General features: G+C 39.3%; 1 protein-coding gene across 2 annotated transcripts in view; it reads right to left on the reverse strand.

The window, feature by feature from the left end:
• CERS6 (ceramide synthase 6) overlaps nt 1-25509 on the reverse strand; it is a 128319-nt gene that overhangs the window by 61364 nt on the left and 41446 nt on the right. For both annotated transcript variants that reach the window (XM_055813111.1, XM_013298870.3), the window contains exons 3-4: nt 24409-24539; nt 1744-1801 (exon numbers count right to left, since the gene is read on the reverse strand). In XM_055813111.1, the coding sequence (XP_055669086.1) occupies nt 1744-1801; nt 24409-24539 (189 nt within the window). The remainder of the gene's footprint in view (nt 1-1743; nt 1802-24408; nt 24540-25509) is intronic.

Here is a 25509-nt window from a genome sequence, read left to right on the forward strand (position 1 = left end):
TACGTATAGTCCCATGTGAAAGACCTGACTATACAAAGCAGAACACTGGAATAATGACAATAGCATTAAAATGTTGCGAGACTAATTTACAACACTGTGTAAAAACAAGTAATTAAAAATACATACATAACATAATGAACAAGTTCTCTTTCTAAAAATTAAACATGTTGAAATAAAAATTACAGTGGAATTACACAACTGATCCTTGTTAAGCTTGTTAAGCAAGCAATAGTATACCTTGTTCAACCAACCATAGTACATCAGCCTGCCCTCCTTAAACTGCAGTGATATGCTGAACTGGAAGACATCCTGCACTTTGCAAGTCAACTCAGCCCTTAGAAACAACTCACAATGGCTTGTAATGGAGCATGCATTTACTGTATTCTTCTTAGTCTTTAGAAATGCTGGTATTCCAAGTTTTTCCTAGAACAGACACTTTCTTTGTGCTGAGAGAGATTGGCTTTATTAATCACAGGCATGCTTTCTAGAAGTGACTTTGTGATACTTGCTAATAGTGATTTTTGTGGTATTTGTGGTAATCTGTAATAAAGTAGAGAAATTCAGAGGATAAAGCCTCCGTGTCCTTCTGTATTACAGAATCCTATGAACCCATAGTCATGATCTCTACATACCTGCAGGCGGAGTAACCTTTTAGGTTGTAACAATTACTTATTAAAATATTTTCGTATTTCATCCTGAAGACATGGACTGAATCAAAGGCAGAAAACAGAATATCAGATCATGACCATACAGCATGTTAATGGATGAAGTACACACAAAGTATAAGCGTTCAAGGAGGCAGGGAGAGGTTGCACATTACGTGCTGCTCTGGTCTGTTTGGAGGACTGGTGCATATGCTTCCTCTGGGGCTGACTACTGCTAAATAGCTGAGAAAGCTCAAATGTCCCCTCTCTGTACAGGCACATCATCAGTCCCGCTGGCACCGAGTTGCCTGGCACCTGGGACAGCCTCAAAAATTAAACCTGTAAAAATTATGAGGATTTTTTTTTTAATAGTTACTTTTACTTACAAAGCACCAGAAATATTCAGAATACATTTTCTCATGTCAAATTTTTGTCCAAAATGAAGCAGATTAAGATTACACAAACACACTGAGACCACACATTCCCCTAATTTCACCCCTCAGAATTACATATATATGGCCTGACTTATACAAAAGCTCTAAGAACTAGTCACAATGCAAAACCAATTTGCACCATAAATCCCTATTACTGTCTATGGCAGGGTTAATAGACCTATGGCAGGGCATTTAGAAGCTACCAATATCCTCTGCTTAAATCACCAGAAACACAGCACTGATGGGAAATGCCATAGAAAGTTCTTTTCACAGTATGTCAGACAAAGAACAGGCAAAAAATAGCATTTTATAAAACACTAATGGGTTTTGTTTGTTAATTAAAAGCAACCTCTGCCAGAGGCATTTAAACAAGGCTGATGCAGAAATTGAGACAAATACTTTGGTAAACCTTACTGCCAGCTTAATGCCTATAATGAAAAGTAATAAAGTGAACTAGGCATATTGCTATATCAATTATTTTTTTTATTCCATTAAATATTGATAAGAACTTATATTCCTTACCAATGCCAGTAACAACTCATTTTATGAATCCAAATTAAATTCTAATTTTTATTCTTCATATGCCTGTCCTTTATATTATACCTATATGAGATTTCAAACAAATCTGTGATGTGTTATGAAAGCATAATAATATAAGTGCCTACCTTTTTCAGGAACCGTACTCCATAGGTAAATACATAAAGGTAAAATGTAAATCTCCACCTGCAAAAGGTACAAGGGATTAACTCTAGGATACCAGGTTTACATATGTTGTAGTTCAACCCATGATTTCTTACAGCACTGCCAAACCACTACACCCTGGTCACATTAACAGATGTTGAAGCAAAATAGTGGTCTGGTTTTCTGCAACTTTTATTATCAAGCATTGTGCTCATCTGCCCAATTATCCTGGCCTCCCATCAGCCCTTGAAAATACTGGCTAATTTCACCTAAACATCACAGAAAACCCCCAAATTTTCAAGGATAATTAAGTTTTTAAAAGTTTAATGAAAACTAGGAGGACAGTGGAGGACAGAGAACGATTCACATGCCCACTCCAAGGAAGTGCACTTCTTACGAAACACCAAGACAGTGACAAGAAGACATTTTATCAAGCTTTCAACCGGTGACTTAAGACTATTTGATGTGCAGCACGCTAAAGTAATGAAAAGCATCATCCACGATGAGCTGCAAATTCACCAAGCAGAGTCCAGCACTTCATTTTAGGGAGTGCACTTGTGTCAGAGAGGTATGCTGCATACAGATATACATCCACAATTTACATCTGCTTCCAAAAAGTTTCCTTGATAAAGAGGATTCTACATTTTTTCCAAGTACACATGAAATAATTGTTGGCCTTTAGTTTTTCTTTTCAGACACAGGCAATCTAGAAGCTAGATCAAGATGCCATGGAAAATAAGAGAAACCAGCAGGAGTTTTAATACAAAATCATCCTCTCTCCTGTATCTTTCTCCCTTCCCCAATAAAAGACAACATAGAGGGTGTCTTCCTACCTTTTGGACCCATTACTAGCTTAGGAAAGACGAGCCCATGGAAGTATAAGGAAATAAAATAAAGCCTCAAGCAGTGTAAATTCTTACAGGATTTTTTTTTTCCCTCCAAAGTGTTGGAGCAACTACACAAACATGTTTGACAAACATCAGTGAGGTACTATCTGTAACATTTATAGCAGGCTGAGATTTACTTGTTTAGTGTGAGGCAATACTGTAGCATGAATCATCCTCAATTACATATTTTACAGCACTTATAACTTTCTCTCCATAGGCAAAACTATTAGCTTACATTTAATTGGCACTGAAGTGGTGTTCAGATATTACTGAATGGTTTAAAAAATGAAAGTGCTCCTATGTAAAAGAAGGTTAATGCAAACCTTCCTCTTCAAAGCTACTTTTACAAGTATTAAAAAGAAAGTTGTATCATAAATAACCCTCTGACAAGTTGAGTACAGGAGAGTATAAGAACATCAGTGAGATTTAAAGTATAATACTTCAGCTGAACAGAAACTGTCTCTTATCCTGTAGCCTCCACAGCACTGCAGAGATTAATTTATTTAATTGATATGATACAAGTACCAATCTCTTCAATGGTTCAGTCACACTAGCAATATGGTTTGCAGCTTTCATGCTAACAGTTTTCTCAAGATACTGCAACAATAGAGTACTCTGAGGCAAAACGTTAGTTATGCTGGTAAAAACCTTCAAATCATGTGCATGGAAGAAACAGTAAGTTCTGCAATATGAAGGAAGGTTTTCTTTGGGTAACAGTTTTCTCATGAGGCCAGTCCTACAGCTAGGAAACCTGCCATTTAACTTGAAGGTTATATACCTCATCTAGTGAAAATGTGAAGGCTGTCCCTGAAAAATATCAGGAGGGAAAAAACTGTCTAACCTAATCTCACTGCAGAGCACTCACAGTGCCCTTCTTTCACTCCTAAATGTGAACAGTTATGATAAATTCCTCACAAAGTGTTTTCTTGTTTTAAAAATCCCCTCAGTATCACCTTTATTTCACATTTCTACAAGCAAAAATTTGTAACATATTTGAGGACATTTGTAGCTTGCTGTTGGGAGATGCAGTATTACATAGAGGAGTTCAAAGGCAGTCTGAGGTATTTGAAATATGTTAATGGTGAAGTTTTAGATGGTGGGTCTCAGGAATTTTCCAGTCTGCATAGACATCTGGAGGACTCTTGTTGCAGCATTTGCTGCAGCTATCACCTTGGAGGAAATAAAAAGGCCTTTTCCTGAAACAACAAAATTCAGAAACACTGATTTCCCCATCTAACTTTCCACCCACCTCACAAAGCCCTGCCACTGCTGTAGATTTGCGTTAAAAGTCATGGATTGCCCTGTAGAACTCCTGGAGCTGCAGAAAAACCTCAGAGCCAAGAACCACCAGGTATTATTCAGGTCTGTCAAAGTCAATCGACTTGCTCCAACTGTTCAAATGCTACAAAGGTGATACATGCATACAAATATATTATAATACATGCTGTTGGTCTTTCATATTTTTCCCTAGCTGGCCAAACAAGTCTGCTTGGGTCAGGCATCAGAAGGTGAAACAAGGCTCAGAACCGTGTGATAGACAAAGCTGGTCAAAATGCTAACTTCTTAAAAAAAATAACGGTAGAAAAAATTGCTTATTCCTGCTAAACAACATCCACAAAAACTATTCAACAACCTTCTGGGTTGGTGAAATTGCAATAAAGAAAAACACAAAACAAAGTCGGAATTGGCCCCCAGCATGTTTATCATCATTAATCAGCTAAATCTGGTGGTAGCAGAGCTACAAAGGACTTTGCACTGCTTTGTTCCAGGCAGCTAGCTGCCTTTTCTGTGGGCTTCAAAGGGAAATTCTGCCAGCTCAGTACCTCAATTGAAATTTCAGTCCCATACAAAGAAGTTCAAGGAGTTTCCCTGCATTGTTTTACCACTACTTGTAGGTGGCTTATTGCTGCAATCAACAGCAAAATATCCACTGGCCAAGGTCAAATAGAAGAATGCAAGAAGGTCTGGAACAAAATTAATTTTAAGTTGTTAAAGTATTTATTATTATACAGTAAGTGAATATATCTGATCTAACTAGCTAAGTAACTATACTCAACATTTTAGTAAATGTTGCACAGTAACTGCTAACACCTGCTAATGACCTCAACAACTCGATATAATGTATAACTGTCTTTTTACATAAAATAAAATAAAAGACAAAGATGCAACTAGATGCTTGTTACCTATAAATTAACATATATTGAGATTTAGATTTGTTTATATATATATATACACCAAATGGTGAAAATTAAGGGATGTTGTTCATATCAGCTTCAGCTGTAGAGTAAAAAAAGGCAAGGAGTCTCTCTGTAGCTGTCAGCTACGTGCTATCAGAAATTTAATGGTAGATACACCAATAATCCTTTGCACAAGGTCACACATAGATCACTAAGCCTCTGAACACCCCAGGAATTAGATTAGCACTCAGTTCTTTGCCTGGTTTCCTACCTTGCTGCACGGAGCCAGTAACCTAAACCCCAGTTTGTGCTTTACTGGGATACGAGCAGTCCCCATGTCTCCTCAGCCATCCCTTTCACTCACTAGCCTAGCAGCAAGAACACCTGCCAGGCCTTAGAAAACCTAAGTTCAATTTTCTCTTGTCACACCTCTCTCACACTCCTGAAGGGTTTGTGTTAGCCACAAAGGCGTCATGTGTAGGACCACCTCGTCTTGTGAAACTATTTTATGTAGCAGAAATACTCCATTACTTGGGATGAAGGACAGGGAGGAAAGGGACAGGAACCAGGCTGTGAAGCTGCATTATTCACTGAAAATCATATAGGCAAGGCCAGAAGGCATAAGATAAATATGTTTCATGCAATGCAGATTTGTCTAGCAAGATTCCTCCAAAGGTGAACTCAACTCAATTCCCTTGCAACAGTTACTCTAATGAAATCCATCATTCACAATCTACAGTATTGTGTTTTTATCCCTCTATTTGGGTTTCACTGCAGCCCATGAATGAAGAGATGCAAGTGGAGGGAAATAGTTACGAGTAGTTACTGTAGTCCACTCACAGTATAGCCCAGTGCCCAAGCTACCTTAGTATTTTGGGAACTTAATAAAAATAGTCTATCTTTCTGCACAGGACATCACAGAAGAGAAGGACAACTTTCTTAAATATAAGGTTATCAATTCTCATTCACAACTGAATTCACAAAGTGGTAATTGATAAAGAGAGGTCTTTAATTTGTCCTGAGTAATAGTCTCAACTTGCATGGCTGGAAAAAGCCCTCAGCCTGACCACAGTCTGAATAGTCACAGACTCCAGGGAAGATGTCTGGCCAATGGCATAAACACTTTCTAGTACCCTTTCTGATATCCTGCTCAAGATCCTTCTTAAGCATCAGCAGCTCAAGCTGAATGTCCCCAGGTCACTGGGGACAGCTGTCCTTGGGGTCACGGTTGTCTTCAACAGGGAAAGTAACAAACTCTTCTAAAGGAGCAGTAGCAGAGCCCAACAGACTAGGAAAAGCAAGGCAAGATCTCTACTAAGATATCTTTTGTTCCCCTTTCCTCCCAGCAATACCCACTGCCCCATTAAAGCAATCCAACAGAGGCCACTAGGTGAAGCACCCCATTGTGAGTGACTGCCACACCAATTCACATTTAACTGAAAGATGACAACAGCTGAACATGCTCTTGTGAGAATTTGCTTTGGCCCTCAGACGTGAAACACTCCTCCAGTCAGTTGTATAGAGACAAAAAATTTGAATGACCCACACACACACAAAATATGCTGCTTGAAAGACTTTTTAGATTTAAATCCAGTAAATCCAGATGAAAGTGCTCAATGAACAAGTGTTCTGGAAGACTTGATCTGTCTGCTCTCAAGAATGTTTATGAGGTTCACTTTAGTCCTGCACTAACACGCCTACAAGACTTCCAGATTGAACCAGGCTTGCGTCTGGTCTGCTTGAGCTCAGAATGAGGGAGATCAAACCTGTTTACATATGGTCCTTTGGCAAATCCTTCAGGTTGTGCTGGTGCTTACCAGGCCAGTGTTTCAAATACGGATGTGACACCCTGCAGTGAAGAGTCAAGCTAAAAAGTGACTCTTCAGCCACAAAAATAGAAATTATTTTGTAAGATAGTCTTAAAATGAATGCTCTAAAGCCCCCTTAAGAGTGCAACAAATCTGAATGCTCTCATGCAACATGCAAGTGCATTCCTGATCCACAGCACAGAGTTTCTTGACATCTCAACCCTTTTAACTTTGAACTGCTAATGAAATTTTAAAGATGCCTCAGCATGATACAGAACACTAAAAAGATGGAAAAGTTGGAGAGCCTCTGCCAACTAATCTGGTATGCCCCATTGTGCTCAATTCAGCAAAAACTGTTTAAAGTACACACTTGAGCAAGCACTTCACTGATTTTGTGCGTATGTCTAACCAGGTTCCCTTCAACACACTGATAAATTTTGTCCTTAAAATTTCCCTCCAAATTTCTTCTCTGAAATGTAAAATTAAACTTCAGCTAATGAAAACAAATTGTTCAAGCAATGTTCAAGCAAAGTGCCCCCCTACGTAATATACACACATACATATTTTGCAGAGTCCACCACATGAGTTTGTGCTCTGTGTCAGAAAGACGCCATCCTCCCTGTGGACCTGCTGTCCAGCAGAGCAAGCTCAGCATAGCTGCTCTCCCAGGACCATCCCGAGAAGAGGGCTGCTTTTTCCAAGAACAAGGCACCAGGCTTCTCTGCCTCTGCAGTTTTCCCTTTCTTCCCTTTCTTCTGCAGGAAAATCAACTGGCTGGCCTGGGAAGATAGGCACTCCTGCAAAGCCACCAGCTTTGCAGCATCCCCCCCTGGCAGTGCACAGCCCTCCCCACCGTACGTGCACATCCCTTACGGCTCCAATGCCAAACCAGTACCTACTTCCCAGCAATGGTGTGCAAGGATCCAGTTATCCATCTGACTTTTGACAAGCAAACATGAAACATAACACATATACAACATTAAAAAACATAACAGCCATTTTGTTTCCGGAATTGTAGCTGTTCTTTACAGAGATGCTTTTACCACTGATTTGCTAGTCAGGGCCACAAACAGCAACACGAGAATACCACATTTTTAAACAGTTAATGTTAAAAAACCCCTCATATTTAGTAACTACCCATAGGTTCACCACACTGCCTGCAATTGAAGAAACTGGCTTTCTGGCTCTGAAAACTATTTTCAGAGAAACCGCAGATTCCTGAAGTTTTTCCCATGGAAATTCACTTCAGTAAAATTTCAGATTTGCTGTTCTCAGTCACCCGCTGCTCAGCTCCTGGCAGTGGCTGACAGACTTCTGTGCTTAGGCTTCAGGCTAAAAGCCAAACCAAGCCTACCACAAACTCCACAGGTGCAGACCTTTGTTCTGGAGAAGGTGAGAAGGCTTGAACTGCCATCACATGGCTTGTTCTCCATTTTAATCCCCACTGCCTGACTGAACTGGGCAAGCACATAGCTAGGCTATTGCAATCATTAGCCGAGACTGAAAACTATTTCTGCTCAATGATTTCCCGTGGCTGTGATGAGTATGTTCACTGTCAGAGTGCTCAAAGAAGCGTTTCTGAGGCTGAATTTAAACAACACTGGATGTTAATTTCTTTTAAACGGGAAGCATTGCAAAGTTCCCTGCATGCTCACAGTGACTGCAAGCAGTCCATGTTTTATCCTCACATTGCATTTTTCTGCTCCCCAAAACACAGTAGCAGAGCCTTCAGCTTTCTAATTCACTCAAGGAAACTTAATCCAATTAATGCTGCTCCTGACATAGCCAGAGGTATGCATTCCTTCTAGATGGTTATGTCTAAGAAGAGATATTTAGAGGATGGTCCCAAAACCCAACAGATTCTGAACTTTTGGAACAGCTTCTTAATATTTGTGACATTGTCTGCCAACCTATTACAGCTTCCAATTTAGGTTAAAAGCAAAAACATACATCAACAAACAGCAACCCTTCTGGAAAACAACAAAAAGTCCCCACAAAGATAATATTTTATTTAGGCAATTTACCACGTAAAAATTTCAGACAGAGTATAGAAAAGTAATGCTTAATCCACCCAAAACAAAGGATGAGTAGCACCTCAAATCTTTATTAGTCTCATAAATTCAAACTTAAGACCTTTTCTATTGCATCACAAGTGTCTTATTTTGAGACATCAGCTTTTTAAGGAATTAGAAAATCAGAGTTCCAACTCTTTTCCAGGCAAAACTCAAAATAAGACAGGGTGAATGTAATTTGATAACCCAGGTGGTACACTCAGCATGCATGCTAGTACGCGTGGACATATGTTATCGTTTGCAAATCTTCAGATATTTCCTAAAGCATTTCTACTCTATGTTCCAATCTCCCAATCTCCTTCACCTAATAAAGCTCTTTTAAAAGAAACTAAGAGCTTTCTTAAATCCTAAATCTGTATGTGCTTAGGTCATGACAGACCTATACACTGAAAACTCAAACACAGAGTAGATCAGAAACACAAACAGCACACAGGACAGCCCCACTGCACACCTTCAATTGGCTCAGAAATCAGATGGAAGTGCAACTCTGCTTCCTGTACCCTCCACTAAATCTCTACTTCTCTTTCTTCCTAATAACTAATCTCATACAAAGCTGCAAGTGTGACAATATGGTTGATGGCTGTAGCCCCAGTGCTCCAATTTGCTGCCTCCCAATATTTCTGTAATGATTATTTGCTGCATTTCTGCAAAGCCTGGCAGATGCAAGTGGATATAAAGAACTTCAATTACAAATATAATAAATTAATGAAAAACCAAAAAATCTTGCCCTTTTTGGCATGGTAGTATTGTTGAGTTAGACTGGAGTAACCACACAAAAATGGTAAATAGCTCCTACACTATGGGTAAGCAGAAGTTCTTTGAGGAAGGAGACAGTTATGCACAGCTCACTAAGATGTGCAAAATAGCAGGTATGATAAATTGAAAAATCTTTATTGCTTTCCTCTTCAATTTTCTGGTTTAAGATTTGACTGTCATCTGATTTTCTTCTTGGCTGCCGTTTGAATCAGGTTATTTAATATTTAATGTTACAGTGCCACTTGAGACCAGTCCTGTCCTAAATCTGTACGATAAAAATGCAGCTCTGAAAGTCTTAAGAGCAAAATTTAGTAGTGCAGAAAAAAGGAAAGGAAACAGCACTAAATTTTGAAGCGATGCTGTTCATGTTTATATAATTAGACTGATAAAGATGCATAATACAATAGGTGTTTTGGAAATTTCTTCTAGGTTACACAGCTACTGTTTAATGGTTATGCAACTGTTCTCTTCTTGAGTGCTTCGAGGACCACATCAAGTAAAGCTCTGATAAGACCTTAGAAATCTATTAGCATTGCCAAATCTTGCCCTGCAAAGAGTTACTACCATCTGGAAAGCTCATGGGAAGAGCACACAGAAAAAACAGATGCTGCTGCCATGCACCCTTGCCTGTGGTCAGGTCAACAGAACTGGTCTCTCATCCGTGATGTTCAAATGCACACAGCTGACAAGTCTTGGTGAGAAAAACCAATCCAAAGTCTTTCCAACCTGGACCTCTTGTGAGGTCCCTAGTAAGAATGGAGACTAGTCACCTGTTTCCAAACATGGTCTTTCAGCTCCCCTGTCAATATAACAATAGCTTCTCACTGTCCCGCTCTTTTCCAGTTCCAGAGGAACAAGAACTTAAAATCTTCCAGATTGCATTTTCTTTTCATCTAGCAATGTTGTTCCAGCATGATAGCCAACACATATGCATAAGGCAACTTTTGTGACAGTTAACTATCATCTTAGACCAACTTGTATTAGCCGTTTCCATTTTTTCTTCTCATGCTGAATGTTACTTTCCTGTAGCATTAAGTCATCTGCTTTAGACTGCTTTTTAGACTGCTAGAGCAGATGCTGATTCCTTACAGGTATTGTTCTTTCCAGAACTAGGCTAAATGTTAGGGTTGTAGTATGCAGCTGTCAGCATGCTCCGATCTATGCAGCACCACTGAGTTTGTGCACAGCAACCACATGCCCTTGATATTACAGTTACAGATCAGTCTTCTGTGGAGGGTTTGCTGTTTCTTCACATTCTGTACTTCCATTTCAGATGATAAACCTCACCATCTTCTAAGCAGGAGTTGCAGTGCTGTCATTGCTGATATAAGAGGATAAGCAAAGTCTGTAGCAGTACATGCAAACCTTGCCCCGTCCTTAATTTTGTTTCCCTTTTGTATCCTGAAGTACATTTACTTAAGACATTTATGTTCCTCCCCTTTCCCTTACCCCTACACCCTCCCAGCACCATTAAAAAAAAAATTAGAGAAGCATATGATAAGCTGCTACATTAGCTTACAAAATACTTACATCTGAAGAAAACACTCAGTTCAGCTTTATCTAAAAAGCAGACAACTTACTAATGCAGAAAACGATGTAGTTAAATGCCCGCAAGGGATAAACATTAAAAAACATGGAAGTTATTTCTCCTCTGTAATTGTGTCTCCATGAACAGACGCATACAGTCCATGTATATATGAAATGAAAAGTGATCAAATGTAACATAAAACCACGTAACAACATAAATACGAAGAAGAGAGAAGTACAGACTTGGATACCAATTCATTCATTGCCTTAAATGAAACCTTGCTGCCACTACCCTTCAGTCAGTAAGGTATTTTTATACAGGTTGATTGTGACTAGCAGATGTAGAGAACAAGTCATACCTCCTAGTTTCTTTCTTTTGGTAGACACTGAAATTGGCAAAGATACCAAATAGTTTTGGACTACTGAGTCTGTGTAGTTTGTAATCTCTGGTGGAAGAGAACAACCTGCTGCCAAAGGCATCTCTGGGGAGGTCCCACTGAACTAAATCTGTAAGGATTCAGTGTGAATTTGGCAAACATCATTTGCTAGTGCTACACATGCAGAACAGCTAACAACTCTTAAGACAGCAGAAACAGGAGTGAGAAGGGTATCCTAAATTAGCATTTTGTTCACGTTTGTCTGTCTTTTTAAAATAAAAGTAAGAGTGGAACTTGGTAGATACTGCATTTACTGAAGATCAAAAAATTTGCATTCACATAAGAAAAGAGAATTTATTTTGAATCTGACAGTAACTCTTCATAAGTTAATACCTGCTTGTAATAAAGTTGCACTTCCTAAAGTTATTACAGCCCAAGTGAACATTGGTCATATCACTGTCATACTACAAATACTTAGCAGGTTGAACAAAAGCAGAGTTTGAGTTAGTAACGAAATAAACATCTTGGAAACAAAAAAAAAACAAAACAAAACTTTCTACGACAAAATAAGGAGGTAAAAAGTACAAGGCAAAAATTGCACAAATGAGAACTAAGGCATATAAAGGAAGAAAATACCAAATCTACAGTATAAAAGCAATTAAAAGAGCAGAACATGTTGTGAAAGGAAAAGAAATATTTTTGCTGTCTTTCCTCTTGTCCGTTCAGCTTTTAAATCCAATAACACAGATAAAATAAAGAACTGACAAGCACTATTACAGATTTGAGAAGTAAACACAACCTTCACTATTAATAGACAATAGCTATTTTACACTATTTGCTATTCTACTTGGGCAAAAATGGTTTTATTATTGGGAAGTTTAATTTAAGAGAAATAAAACCAACCCTCAAAATTTGGCCACAGTAAAATATTTTTAACAAGAAAACGAGAGTATAAGTACCTGAAATCTACTACTTAGAAGACATCAGTATCACAGGCAAACACACTAACAAATAGCTTCAAGTAGAACAAAAGAGATTATAAGAGAAAACCTTGTGCTGAATTCAAGAAGATCCTCCCCAAATCATCAAAAGTCACTTTTTAAGCCCAAGCCCTGTGAATCCCATCTACTAAGCATCAAAACTAGTCTTGAAGCCTGTAGCATCCCAGACTGAGCTCTTGCTTTCTTTCTTGGCTTTACATCCCCTACAGCTTCTGAAAAACCACAGCTCTATCTCCATGTTCTTTCCCTTTCAAGCTACTTGTCTGCAGTGTTTGGCAACCTCATTTAAAGCCAAGGCTGACTGAAGAAAGGAGTCAGCCTCTTCCATAATTAAGAGCTAGACAATTCAAGGTGCATGGAACATAAGAAAGTAGCAGCTACTGCAGTCTTTGCAGTTTTCCCCTAGTTGTTTTTAATTGTTATATTGCAACTGTAATTTTGAACTAGTGTTCACATTAACTAGAACTTGGGGAAGAATTATTTAATTCCCATAACATAAAATAATGATGAGCACACACAAACCACAAGAGAATGGAAATCTAGTTAACTTATTATAACCTTGCTTAATGTGCAATGATAATGTTAAATGATGGTGTCTTTGCAGGAGCAGCACATGAATTAATTTAAATTTATTAATTGTGTTTAAACTGTGTCACAGAAGGCAGTAAGGGCAGGGAATTCAGAGTTTTAAGTAATCCAATTTGAGGCAAGAAGGGAATTTTGTAAGATGCAAAATGAAAAGTGCTTACAGCACAGTCTAAAAATTAAGTAAGCATAGTCTGAGGACACGGCATGGACATCTTTGCCTGTCTGCTTCAGCAGAACAGCATGGGAAGAGGCGCTGGCGATTCCTGACACTTAATGTTTTATTTTTCCCCTAATCCCATGTTTGGGCACAGAGACATCCTGAGGCCCTTCTTAAAGAGAGAAAACAGATCACAGACCAGATTCACGTGTGAGCATGGCAGCTATGGTAGGAAAGGAATCACAAGGGAAACTGCCAACCTTGTACAGTTCTGGAATCTGTTTCATACCAGTCCCCAAACTAACCGAAGCCTCTTGAGCAGTATACTACAAAGTTGCAAGAAGTCTACTCCCACTTTCACCTTCACCAGAAGGTTCAGCTTTCTAATGCAGTGGGATAGCAGGGCAACAAAAGTGGAGCCAGACCTAGTATTTCACTATTGAAAACTCAGAAGTATTGATAGGAAGAGTTAGATAAAGTCGCAGGAGCAGCTGTTCAGCAGAAAAGCATTCATTCATTCAGCCGATGTTAATCTAAGCACTCCTATAGAACTGGCAGCAGGAAAATGCACTTAAAGCACTGCATGCACACCACATCCTGCTCCACCACACCATGTCCTCCCACCCTGCCACATCAGAAGGGGTTTCCTCCCCTTCTCCCTTCCACCACACCAAACCCTGAGCTATCACATTGGATACAAGTACTGTCCATGCTTCCACAGTTTCCCTTCTGTTACTTGGATGCACACATATTCACCACCACCACAAGCAACAGTACTCCAGCACGCTTATGTGAGCACCTTGTGACCCACAACAGGAAAATCTGACTGACAAGTACCCTATGTTTTTATGTAGGGTAACCCTTAACCCCAGTAAGTACAGCATGCTGCCCCACAGACCAGCTGCACAGCCAGCTGTCTGGCACAGGGCAAGGACACAGAGGTCAGGGAAGTGACCTTTACTGCATGCTAGAGCTGCAACGGTAGCCTGTACTGCTGAACTACAGCCTGAGTCAGCCTGTGCAAGTACAGCACAGCACAAAAGCGCATAATAAAATCATAAAAGGATGCATAATTAAGCTACTTATCCAGCTTGGATGCCAAAGAAATGTGAATAGTCCACAGCCTAATACAGAGAGGAAATGCTGAAGGCATAAACCCACAGGCAAACTACACTGTAGCAGCTAGGTGTGAGTGCCCAGACTCTGCCTTTGGAAAGTGTGAGTACTGAGCAAGCTGTGTGTTGGAGAGAAGGTATGTGCAAGATAATTGGTCCTGATTGATCAGGAAGCAAGTGTGAGGGCAGAATTAGAATTGCTGTCAGTGGCTGCACTGTGTTCTCACAACTTCAAAATTAGGACAGCTTGCCAGCCATTAACTTATTCATATATCCAGGGACTCAGGCTACAAATTACTGTATTTTATGTTGACTCAAGGCAACGGGTACTGTCTTACCCTCTTTCTCTTGGAGCAAGGAAGCCATCAGTGAACGAGCTCTGAATGACATCACAGGAAGAAAGATATTTACACTAAATAAAAAGCTTCATCAATACGCTTCTGCACTGACTTCACATGTGGCTTAGTGAGGAACTTAAATTCAACTCAGCCTACCCTGGTATCAGACAATGGAATCAGTAGTGTGTACAGAACTATTGAGTGCTACTCTCAAGGAGCAACATCTCACCCTGATGTAAAACAGAGCAGGATTTCTTTCTTACCTTTATATAACCAAACAGGACTCCAGGCCTTTTTGCACAGCACTAGCTTCCCTGACATGAGTCTCAGTATAAATGCCTCATTCTCTTTTTACCCTCTATTGAGGCCTTGCATTCAAGCACATCTCTCAAGCACATCTCTCTTCCTTTTTTGTGTTATTATTAGATATAATACTCCTAAAAGACTAATAGGTCCTTGAATGTATCAATCACAGAGTCTAGATGTAACTCTTACAGTACTGTGATAAAATTGCAGTATTTTACATGCTTACTACAGATTACAATTGCCAGACCAACTTTGCTACTCTCTACACTTTAGTTGCCATTTGCTAGATGACTTCAATTAGAGTCTCCTTTTTGGCATCTGTGACTCATCTCAACTTCCCCACTACTTGCAGCTATAATAAACCCTTCTTGTGCTCGGTGAAGGTCACATCTTCCATGTTCTGGAACAATTTCACAGACTCCAACTTCCTCCACATCTCATTGAAAACCTGTGTCCTCCCCCGCCAAGCTGCCTCTCAAATCTGAGTCTGCCAGCACCTGAGCCCCTGCTCCAGGCTACACCCTTCATGACACAAATGTCATTTGCTTGCATGGCTCATCTCTTCCTTATCTCAGTACTCCAGTTTCAGCATGCATGATACTTTATAGTTAAAGACAACAGCTTTTTAAGCAAACTATAGATACAATCTATTTGTCAGCACAATACCAAATACTCTGGTTGCCCAAGTAAGCAAAACAATCTCTTTAATTACAAATTGTGGCTGAATTATTGCATCAGGAGAGCAATGAATTCCATGAAAGAAACATGAAATCCTGTTTAATTACTCAGAGTATGAAAAACTTTTTTCACTGCTCAGTTTTGAGTATGCTCCTTTTTCTTTTGATACCTCCTGGTTCTTGCATGATAAAATAGGCAGTTGCTGTTCTCCATTTATTTTCTTTATACAAGTCATCATTTTCATATGCCTTTACATTATACTAAGGTGACCCTCTCTCTTCTTCCGTTGTTTCTCTGATCTCCTGTACAATCCTTGTAGCATCTACAGTCACTGTACTGCTATTTGCATCTGCAAAATACCATACTTTCACATTACATTTGATAAAAATTTTAACTAAAAATGGCAATGGAACAGTTTGTTCTACTTACATGAGTCTAGCAGCACAATGGAAAATAGTGACAGGCAGCCCAGCTCTATAGGTTTCACCAGTAGCAGTTCTCTTCAAAGACAGAGCTCCCCGAGTAGTATAAGAGCTAGCCTTTGTTGCTCCCCCTTGCCTTACACTAACATCATCATTATATCTGTATCACCTGATGTATGAATCCTTACTCAGACATTTCAAAGAGTGCAAGGTTGCAAGAGACCAGCTAGCTTGGATGGGCTCACATTCATGGTGCTCAGGGCTGGAACACTGGATAGTACATGCCCAGGTTCTACTTTACATTCATATGAAATATAGCTCTGAAACACCATGAGGATTTCTGGGTTTGTATGGTATATTTGTCATCCTGTCCCCTTTCTTTTATACCATCCCTGCAAGAAGGACCCACATTTCTGAAATACTAAGACTGATGTGTTTGCACCTTGCCAGAATCATGTTTTTATAGCTTGACACCAAGCATGTGCTGCTTGCTCTATGGCACAATGTAGAGACAATAGCTCTGCTTGGATAACAAGACTATCCTAGCTGGAAGAGTCAGATTTGGCAAATTTTATATCCATATCATCTGTCTAGAGGAAACCCTGGAGTGAATTATCTTTTCAATGAATTATCCTTTCAATAGTGCCTGCACTCCGTTTTGGCAAGAGGTAGTAGCATCATCATAGAAGGGAGTCCCGTAGCAAATCAGTGTTCATGAAGTGTGCCCATGGGAGATGAGACTGCCTGGGGCAAAACAGAGCATGACACTGACCCTTATTTTCCAACTTTGGTTGAACTGTGAAGGCAATGGTGTGTCTTTCAGACATTATTTTCTTTCAAGTAAATGAGAGCTGAGATATGCAACCTGCTATTTTTAGAGAGACACTTAACATAATGAAAATAATAATAGAACCTCACAAGTTTGATAATACTGAGAATCCATTTTTGTTATTAGCTGTTCTTTCTCTAGCATCTTAGAAATCACATAGCAGGTTTATGACTCCCTTCTTCTAGTGGATAAAAACCAAACAAGAACATGCTTCTTGCTTTACACGCAATTTCTGGCTATTTAAGAGCCACCAATTTACTTCCACCAGCAGTTTTATGACATACTATCAGGATTCATTGACAAAGTTCCCAAATCTTTTAATGGGAAGATACACATTACTGAAATTACATGACACTCAGTAAAGAATAAAGAAATAATCAATAAAGGCCTTCAGAAAACACCATTAAAGTGGTCTTTACTTCTGATGAAGGCTGTCAGACTCAACCTTTACTGTTTTTTCAAGTGCAACTAATACAAACCAATAAGGACTTCACATTGAAAAAAATATTTAATCAAAACCGTGGACTGGGCTGTATGTGTTATAAAAAAAATAAAAATAAAATTGTTGGTTTCAACAACAAAAAAACCTGCCAGTCATGAAGATTTATGCTAAGTGAGAGTAATTTCTCAGATAATTGATTTGAAAAGGGCACATTGTTTTACAAAGACAGACCATTTAGTAGTTTCTCCTCTTTTGTTTTGGTATAGTAAGCTTGGTACAGCTGGAGCATGCAGACAGCAGCACCAAACAGTGACACTGAAAGACTTCTTCAAAGTAAAGTAGGATGCCTCAAAATTTATTTTGCAAAGTGCTACACTTTGCTGAGTTGATTTAAAGAAAAATCTGTGTTCACAACTCTCTAACCTCGACTTGCCCGAGCTAGCTTCTTTTAACCTATGGGAGTGTCAACTTCTCATCTTGACACTGGCACTCAGAGAAACTGGGTCAATCACAGCAGCTGACAGCTTCCCTGGCTTTTCCCTTTACAGGTCTGTTTTAACATGGTGGTATTGGGAGTTAGCAGCTTTGGGGAAACCACCCTGTTGCCTGACCGGAGCCAAAGCAGTCTCTTGGCTATAAACCCAGCTAGTGTGCTTGAAGGAGTACTCCTCCTCTTATTCTTCCTGCCCAACCCCCTTTGTTTTAAGACAACAGTGGGGAGAATGGGGAAAAAAAAATAATATCCAAAATCTACCTCCAGATACAGAGAGGCATACACAAACATACACTTCTCAATGATATCATGTGTTCTTCGGACACCGCTACTAGCTGCTTCTGTGAAGCACCAGCGAGTATTTCACTCAAGGTCACAGAAAGCTAAGTGAAATACTGAAAAAAATTAAATAAGTTAAGGATCATAAAGAGCAGTATGCGAACGACTCGCTTTTTTTCACCTGTATTAAATTTATCAGTCCTATTAACTGTTTCAGCACAAAGCATTCCAGAAGAAAGGAAGAAATAGGAATTACTTAGAAGTTTCCAGTACTATGCCTTATTGCAGAGTTTGCTGCTGTTTCACAGTAACTTTTGGAAATTTTGGACTTTCTTTGATGCTTTCTCTTTCAGGTGAGGCTGCTGTCCTATGATCATCTGTCAACAGAAGCACCTGTCCCAGAAGCACCTGGATGCAGAATGCAGCCCAATGTAGGATGTTACAAGGAGAAGGAGCAGAACTAAATATCTGCCCAGTTAAAAATAAAGAAATAAAGAAATAAATCCAGAATTATAATAGCAAGGAAAATCTCTAACTTTTTTTCAGCGTACTAGTTAGGTGTGCAATTTCCCTTTCACCAAGCTGCCGGCTGAGTTACCACTGCTTTAGATCTCCCAAGCAGGTCAAAGCAGCAGGGAAGAGGTTATGCCTTGTGCCTGTGAGACAGTGAGAAGGAACAGCCATTCCTGCTCCATGAAAAACAGCAGAAATTTGGTAATTCTATGGCCATTGAACAGTAACTATCATACTTGTTGCAGAGCATGTAGCACAGCTTTACAGACCCATCTCCTTGTTATCTTTTCTGGTTGTTAAAAACTGGTTAGTCCTCTGTTGCATGTATCACTAAGGCAGCTGAAAGCCTGTATTAACAAATCAGAATTAAATGGACCCATAATACCATGTACCACATATTTTTGCTTGCATCGCAAATATCATTGTATTCAGCAGTGTTTAAGAAGCTGACTTAAAAGGGCCTGAGGCTATTAAAAATTCAGAGCTAGAAGCTTTTGGATGCCTATTTATTTTCTAGTGCTTTACTGTTACACACAAAGCATGGACTGATTAATTCTTTTATGCTTTTTTTTTTTTAAAAGATTTGTATCAGCACAGTTCAGAATTTCAACAACCAAACAGCTGTCTCAATTTCTTTCCCTTGCACAGTTGTTTTTCCAGTGCAATTTTGTGGGAAAGAATTACTCTTCCAGTCAAGAACAGCAATATGGCCAAGAAGTTGCAAACTTCCCATAAAATTTTCACATAAATATGCATGACAAGTAAAAAAAAATTCAATATATATCTGTCTCTATCTATACACATACTTGTGCACACACATATATATACACAGCTATAGATAGATAACATCTCCCCAAAACCAAATGTGTATAAACAATTTCAATTCCTTACGAAAAAGAAGATGTTCTGGCTAGGAGATGAGACAGAGACTCTTCTTCCCCCTACATCAAAACTAAAAGACAACCCACATGGAGATACTTTAGTATCTTCTAGAGAAGAATGGCGGGGGCGTGGGGAAATCTTTGGCTCTCCAATCTGCACATTTCCATGTTTTCACATGCAGACTGTTGCATAAACTCAAAAAATTCTCTTGGCCATATGTTTCTGCCAGCCACTCCTTGGAAACCATGTAAATGTCTCTAACAAACAGCTTGCTTAGATGTATATAGCTGTAGAACAGAAAAGTCATGAGCCTGATGAAATTGCAAAATCGCAGGCTAATAACTTTGGGCAACACAGGTTTTTTCCCATTTGCTCTAAACAACAAAGGAGGCGGACAGGATGCTTGTTCTTTCTATATTACTTAGGCTTTGAAAAAAGCAGACACGCCTATGCACCAGCAGTGTGAGCAGCAGCACAATACACTGAAACTGGGAAGAAACTAGAAGTGGTTTGGGAATCACTACTACACTGCCTTTCTGACTATCAGACATTAACAGACATTCTTGGATTCTGTATTCCGCCTGGCAATCAGCAAAGTCACTATCCACGGTCTTCCAAGAGTTAAATCCTCCCAGTTGTTCCCAGCATACCTTGAAGCTCTTTCCCCACTAGCTTATTCCATGCCTGGAATTCCCATTCTACGATATCCAGATGCAGAATTCTTCCTACGGATGTTTTTGGGAACGCATTTGTGGCCAGACACTGGGTGGGGTTTGTATATGTATTTTTTTAAAAATACATTTCTGTGCTAGAACTGTGCTCCACCAGAGTCATTAGAGCATTTGATTCAATTTGCATCGGCTACCTTTAAATAGATTGATAGTCCTCTGCAGAAACAACTTTTAGCCTTGTAAAATATTGCAGATACTCTCCGTGCATAACAAGAAGCCACACAAGCTTCAAAAGAGATGCAAGGTAATCCACTTTCTGTGTTTTCTCATGAGCTGCATACTCAAAGTGCACAGCGCAAGGTCCTTACCCTACTCTTGTTCAGGAGAAAGCTTGTCTTGATGTTAGGCTGTGCCATTGCAACAGAGAGAAAGGAATAAAAAGTAACAGAAATGCATGGCAGTAAAAAAGTCCACCTTGCACACTCAGGTCTCTTTTCTCTTTTACCCTAACAGAAATGCATGGCAGTAAAAAAGTCCACCTTGCACACTCAGGTCTCTTTTCTCTTTTACCCATATTTCAAGTTGAGGAAAGGAGTAAAACTGCCCGAATTCCCACAACGGAAAGAAAAGCTATAGACAGACTCTCCCCTGCAGCTAATGTAGTAAGCTAACTGCCTGAGCATTACAAGGATGCCTTTCCTAGTGACTACAAACACTCTGCTGTTTAACTCCAACTTTTGTGTTAGAATCACCAAATCCTTGAGAAACCATCCATAGACTTTCTAGTAAAATAATCCTTAACGCCTCATTTACTAGTGTCTTTTTGACTAATACTGGATCATGAACCTGGTGAAATTATCCATTTCGTGTTTTGTATAGGTATTTATCAGTGTACTATCTGAAGTTTTTAGCAGGTACATCTAACAATGGCTAGCAGCAAAGGAATCATTCCATTTTGGGGAAGAAAAAAAAAGAAAGAGAAAAGACAAAAGAAAAAAAAAAAGTGTAGGTTTTGGAGTTTCTCTGAACTCTGTATAGGACCAGAATTGAAGCTGCATGAAAAGAAAAAGAAGGGAGGTGTAGAGAAAGTGAGAAAGAGGGACAAGAAGAATCTAATGATTAAGTTGCTGATTTAGTCTGTCTGGGCCTGGATCTTGGGCGTCATTCACTCCAGGCAAGCACGTTTACCATGGAGTTTTGCTCTCAGCCTTTGTTCTATTGAAACTCCTCTACCTGAGATAGTACCCAAACTAGTAATTTGGCAAGAAAGATAAGGCAGTCAGAAATGGCCTACAGCCCTTCTGGCACAGCTGCCTTCTCCTTTGCATCATGGAAAAGCCATTGTGGGCCCAAAGAACACTTTTTCTAGCAGTAAATTGAATCATCTCCATGTAAAAGTGTTGGAGCTCTTTTTAAGCAGCTCCACATTTGCTGTGGGTTCTGTCACTTTTCTTCCCAAGTCACAGTCAATCAATGCAGTTGCCAACAAAACTGAAGTTCTCTAGAAGGACAACAGCAGCTCAACAGCTGAAGGTGTAGGTGGGGATCACTGTCATTTTGCTTGCTCTGTGCCTGCTTATTACATAAGGGCACATTTCGTTCTCTGTCAGGGCTATGAAACTCTCCATTGGTGCCCCAGTTAGTGAAGGAGTGCTCCACTTCCCACTACTATCATGGGAACATGTGCTTTATGCAGTGTGGAGCTACAAAGCAGCTGCCACACATGGACTCTTCATCCAAAAGGCCACCCCACTGACTCGACAGTTGTGAAAAGGCTACAGACCTCATACAGAAGGATTTCTTTGCTCCAAACATACTGAAGTAAAGCACCTTGCTTAGTGCCCTGATGGACAGCTTTAACTAGACAACCATTTAACACCCATACTGAGTGGAAAAAAAGGTATCGCTGGCTTCCCAGTGCTATTCTGACTACCTGTCAACAACTCTATTCAGCATGTGTGATGATGGGACAGCTAGTGGCACACACTGCACCGCTGGAAGTGCCATCAGAGCAATGCACACATGGTCGGTTGGATAACACCACATTCCCACAGCAGCATGTACGTATAGAGATGGAGACACAACTCCCACTGCACCTTCTGCAAACCACAGAGAGAACCTGAACTATTCACTTATTATTATTTGTGCCACCTTGCTTCTTTTTGGACAAATATTATCATCACAAATCATTATCATTAAGTACACATATCACAGTAATGCCCAATGGTGCTTTCTAAATGAAGCTGGCACTTAATTCTGTCAGCCTAAGTTAATCACATTCATTGCAGCTTGACCTTACCTTCCAGTTTGCATTCATAGCTCTCAGCCCTGCGCTTTTTCCATAATGTATGCCAGAAAGGAGCAAGTTCAGCACCCGTAACTTGCTTATTTGTGCCTGTGTTTCATGGTAAGCGTAAGTTTTTTCCATCTCTAGGTCAGCACAAATCTGCTGGCACTAATGCAACAGAGTGAAGTCTTTGACCTGAGTTAACAGAAGCAGTGAAGTATACTGCCTGAATATGCTAGCTCTAACAGTAATACAGTTTTTTCCCCCCAAGATTCTACAGCCATTCTTACAAATTAAGGAAACAAGTGTATACAGTAACAGCTACAACCCTTGTAGAAAAAAGGTTGTTCTTCACTGATCTCAAAAATCAGTAACTATAAGACCACCAGCTGCTGGCAATAGGATGACTAGGTTTATCCATAATCTTACTCTGCCTGGCTTTACTAATATTAAGAAGGGTGGATTTTAGCTGTAAATACCAGGTAAAGGACATAAACATTCTGACAAGTTAAGTTCCTGTTTATTAAAGGGCAATCATCTTTAGACAATTTATCTTTCTTCTTCTAAAATAAAAAAAAGGCCTCTCATTCTCTGAGCTAGAGAGTCAATATTCTTAACAATAACTCTTCTAATTTCTCTCCTACTCAGTCCTTAGCTGAAAGTATTTCATCTGTGGTTTGGCTTTAGAAAAAAAATGTCTTAATACATTATGTATTCAGGACTGTATTATGAACATTTCTGTATGTCTCCACAAAAAAATAAAGTTAAGGAAAATACTTAGGAAATGTAAAAAAGGAAAAAGTATGAAATACATTTAAGAAATCTGCATGAACGATATGACAATATATTCCACAAGCTGGGTTTTTTGTGTGGGTACACACACTCCCCTCTCTCTCTGGGTGGTCTGCAGTGTTTTTGTGATTTCTTTACTTGCAATTTCTTAAAGAAGCTATTTAAGAATTGTAAGGAATAATTAAAAACAAAACAAAACCAAAACTTGGAAAATAAGATTAACTACAATTTGCTTTCTAACTTAAATAGGCTTCCTCTATTTCTGCTGACATTTCTACCTAACACTTTCCCACCAACAAAAACTCTAACTAGAATTTTAAGCCAGCAACAGCACAAGCACTTGACCAACAGTGTATAATAAAACCAACACTTGTTTATGGCCTCAGCAATATTTGCCAAGTCCCTTGATTTGGAGCGTCTAAAATCTGCCTTAAATGCATGACCTTCCACATCAAAGGAACATCATTAAGCAGTGCTAGAGGGCTGAAACTTGGAATTAATGAGTCTTTCAAATAAACTAGTTACTTTCTGTTTTATTATGAATGCAGTATCTATTAGTCCTCCTTTAAGAAAAACATGTAAATATTTTAAGTAGATGTAATTTTCCATGCTCTTTCAATGCAGATTAATATGTTATATCCAGCTAGCATGGAAATGTAGCTCACATACTAAAAACGATGGAGTCTAATTAGAAAAACGACCTTTATGTAGATAACCAGTTAGAAGAGCAGCTGGGTGCTGGGATAGATTGCTTAGAAGTAAACCCTGGCAGGTGAAAAATAATTTCCTAAAGAAAGCATAGGAGCCTTTAGCTCCTCAGTTCAGTACACCCAAGGAAAAGGGCTAGTAAGGGGGGATGTAAGCCTGGGATGAGAAAAAACAAAGAAATGGTTTAGCAATCCAATTGGCTTTTATTTTTTTTCCTGTGTCTCAGATCTCTGTCAGGTTGTATAGCTAAAGGTTATGCTGTAAAGACAGATTCCCACCCTAACACAAGGCAACTTGTCTCAAAGGATCAGGTTGGCACCCCGACATTATAGAATCACAACCATCTGATTTCTGAAAGCTTTTCACTATTCAAAGTACACAAAAAGTATAAATTGACTCCTTCAGGAGAAAGGAGATTTTCTTATTCAAGAAGTTATATTCTACCAATTTGTATAATTTTCTACCCATCGACAAAAATACCCATGAAGAACAAAGGAGAAAATTGATGATGACACAGGCTCAAGAACAGAATGCACATCCTTACATGCTCTCACAGAACTTCGTAAGAGTGCTGGGCTTTTCCTGGTTGCGCCTTTGTCGAAACCAGCGTTGAATGCTGCGTACATCCCAGTCCAGCTGCTTGGAGAGGCCCTCCAGCCTCTTTTCATCTGGATGCTACAGAACAGAGAAGGATAAAAATTCTTTCTGTGCCCAACTGCAGTAACTCCATTTTAAATTTAGAAACTCTGTAATTGCCTCTCGATTTCTTAGAGGCTACTTGTCAGACACGTGGATATATGGAAATAAAATTACTTTCACAGAAATCTCTGCTGGCAGATCAACATCAAAATATGTTTATAGTAACTATTATTAATCTAGAAAGACATACATGGTAATATTGCATGCAGGTTATTAATAATAAGAAACTTGAAGGGAACAATGGGATGAAAATTTGCTTGAAACTTGGAAAGTGGTGATCAGTTGGAATAAAATCCATGCATTTCTCAAGTAGCAGGGCTTACAAGCACTCCCCTGCCTGCCACAGGCTATGCCTGTTCCATTGTCCTGCATCAAGATCTTTGTCCTATCAACTGTTGCAGTAGTGAAGGTTGTTCGACTGACATGGAAAGAAGATATATCGCATCCTTGTGCATGTTAAAAAAATGAGGTCATTAAACAAAGTGACAACTTCAAAAGGAAAATCACCTTGACAACAGGGACAGAGAATTTTTTTTTCTGCAAGATTAGCTACACAGAATTATTCTCAAAAGCAGTGAGTGTGGAACTCTTATTCCGTAGAGCAGCTGCAAACCAGTGCAGAGGTAAGGCAAAAGAAAATGAGTCTGTCTTTAATTTTACTACTATGTGGAGAAGAGCAGTACAGACCACATTTCCAATCATGCAGCAATTCCACACATACAGTACTGCGTGAGGACTATTTCTATATTTCTCCTGATCTCATTCTTTTTTAAAGAAACAGAAAAATCTCTTGGACAATCTGTTTTCTAGAGTTTTAACTTTACTTCTGCAAGGCAGTTATTTATATACACTGAATGAGATAGAAGGAGCTGCCACAGTAAAGACGACTTTACGTGTTGCAGGAGGTTAATTTTTTTTTTTAGTCGACCAAAGTAGCCATGAGTTT

This window comes from Falco peregrinus, chromosome 8 (genome assembly GCF_023634155.1).
Source record: "Falco peregrinus isolate bFalPer1 chromosome 8, bFalPer1.pri, whole genome shotgun sequence".
Lineage (NCBI taxonomy): Eukaryota > Metazoa > Chordata > Aves > Falconiformes > Falconidae > Falco > Falco peregrinus.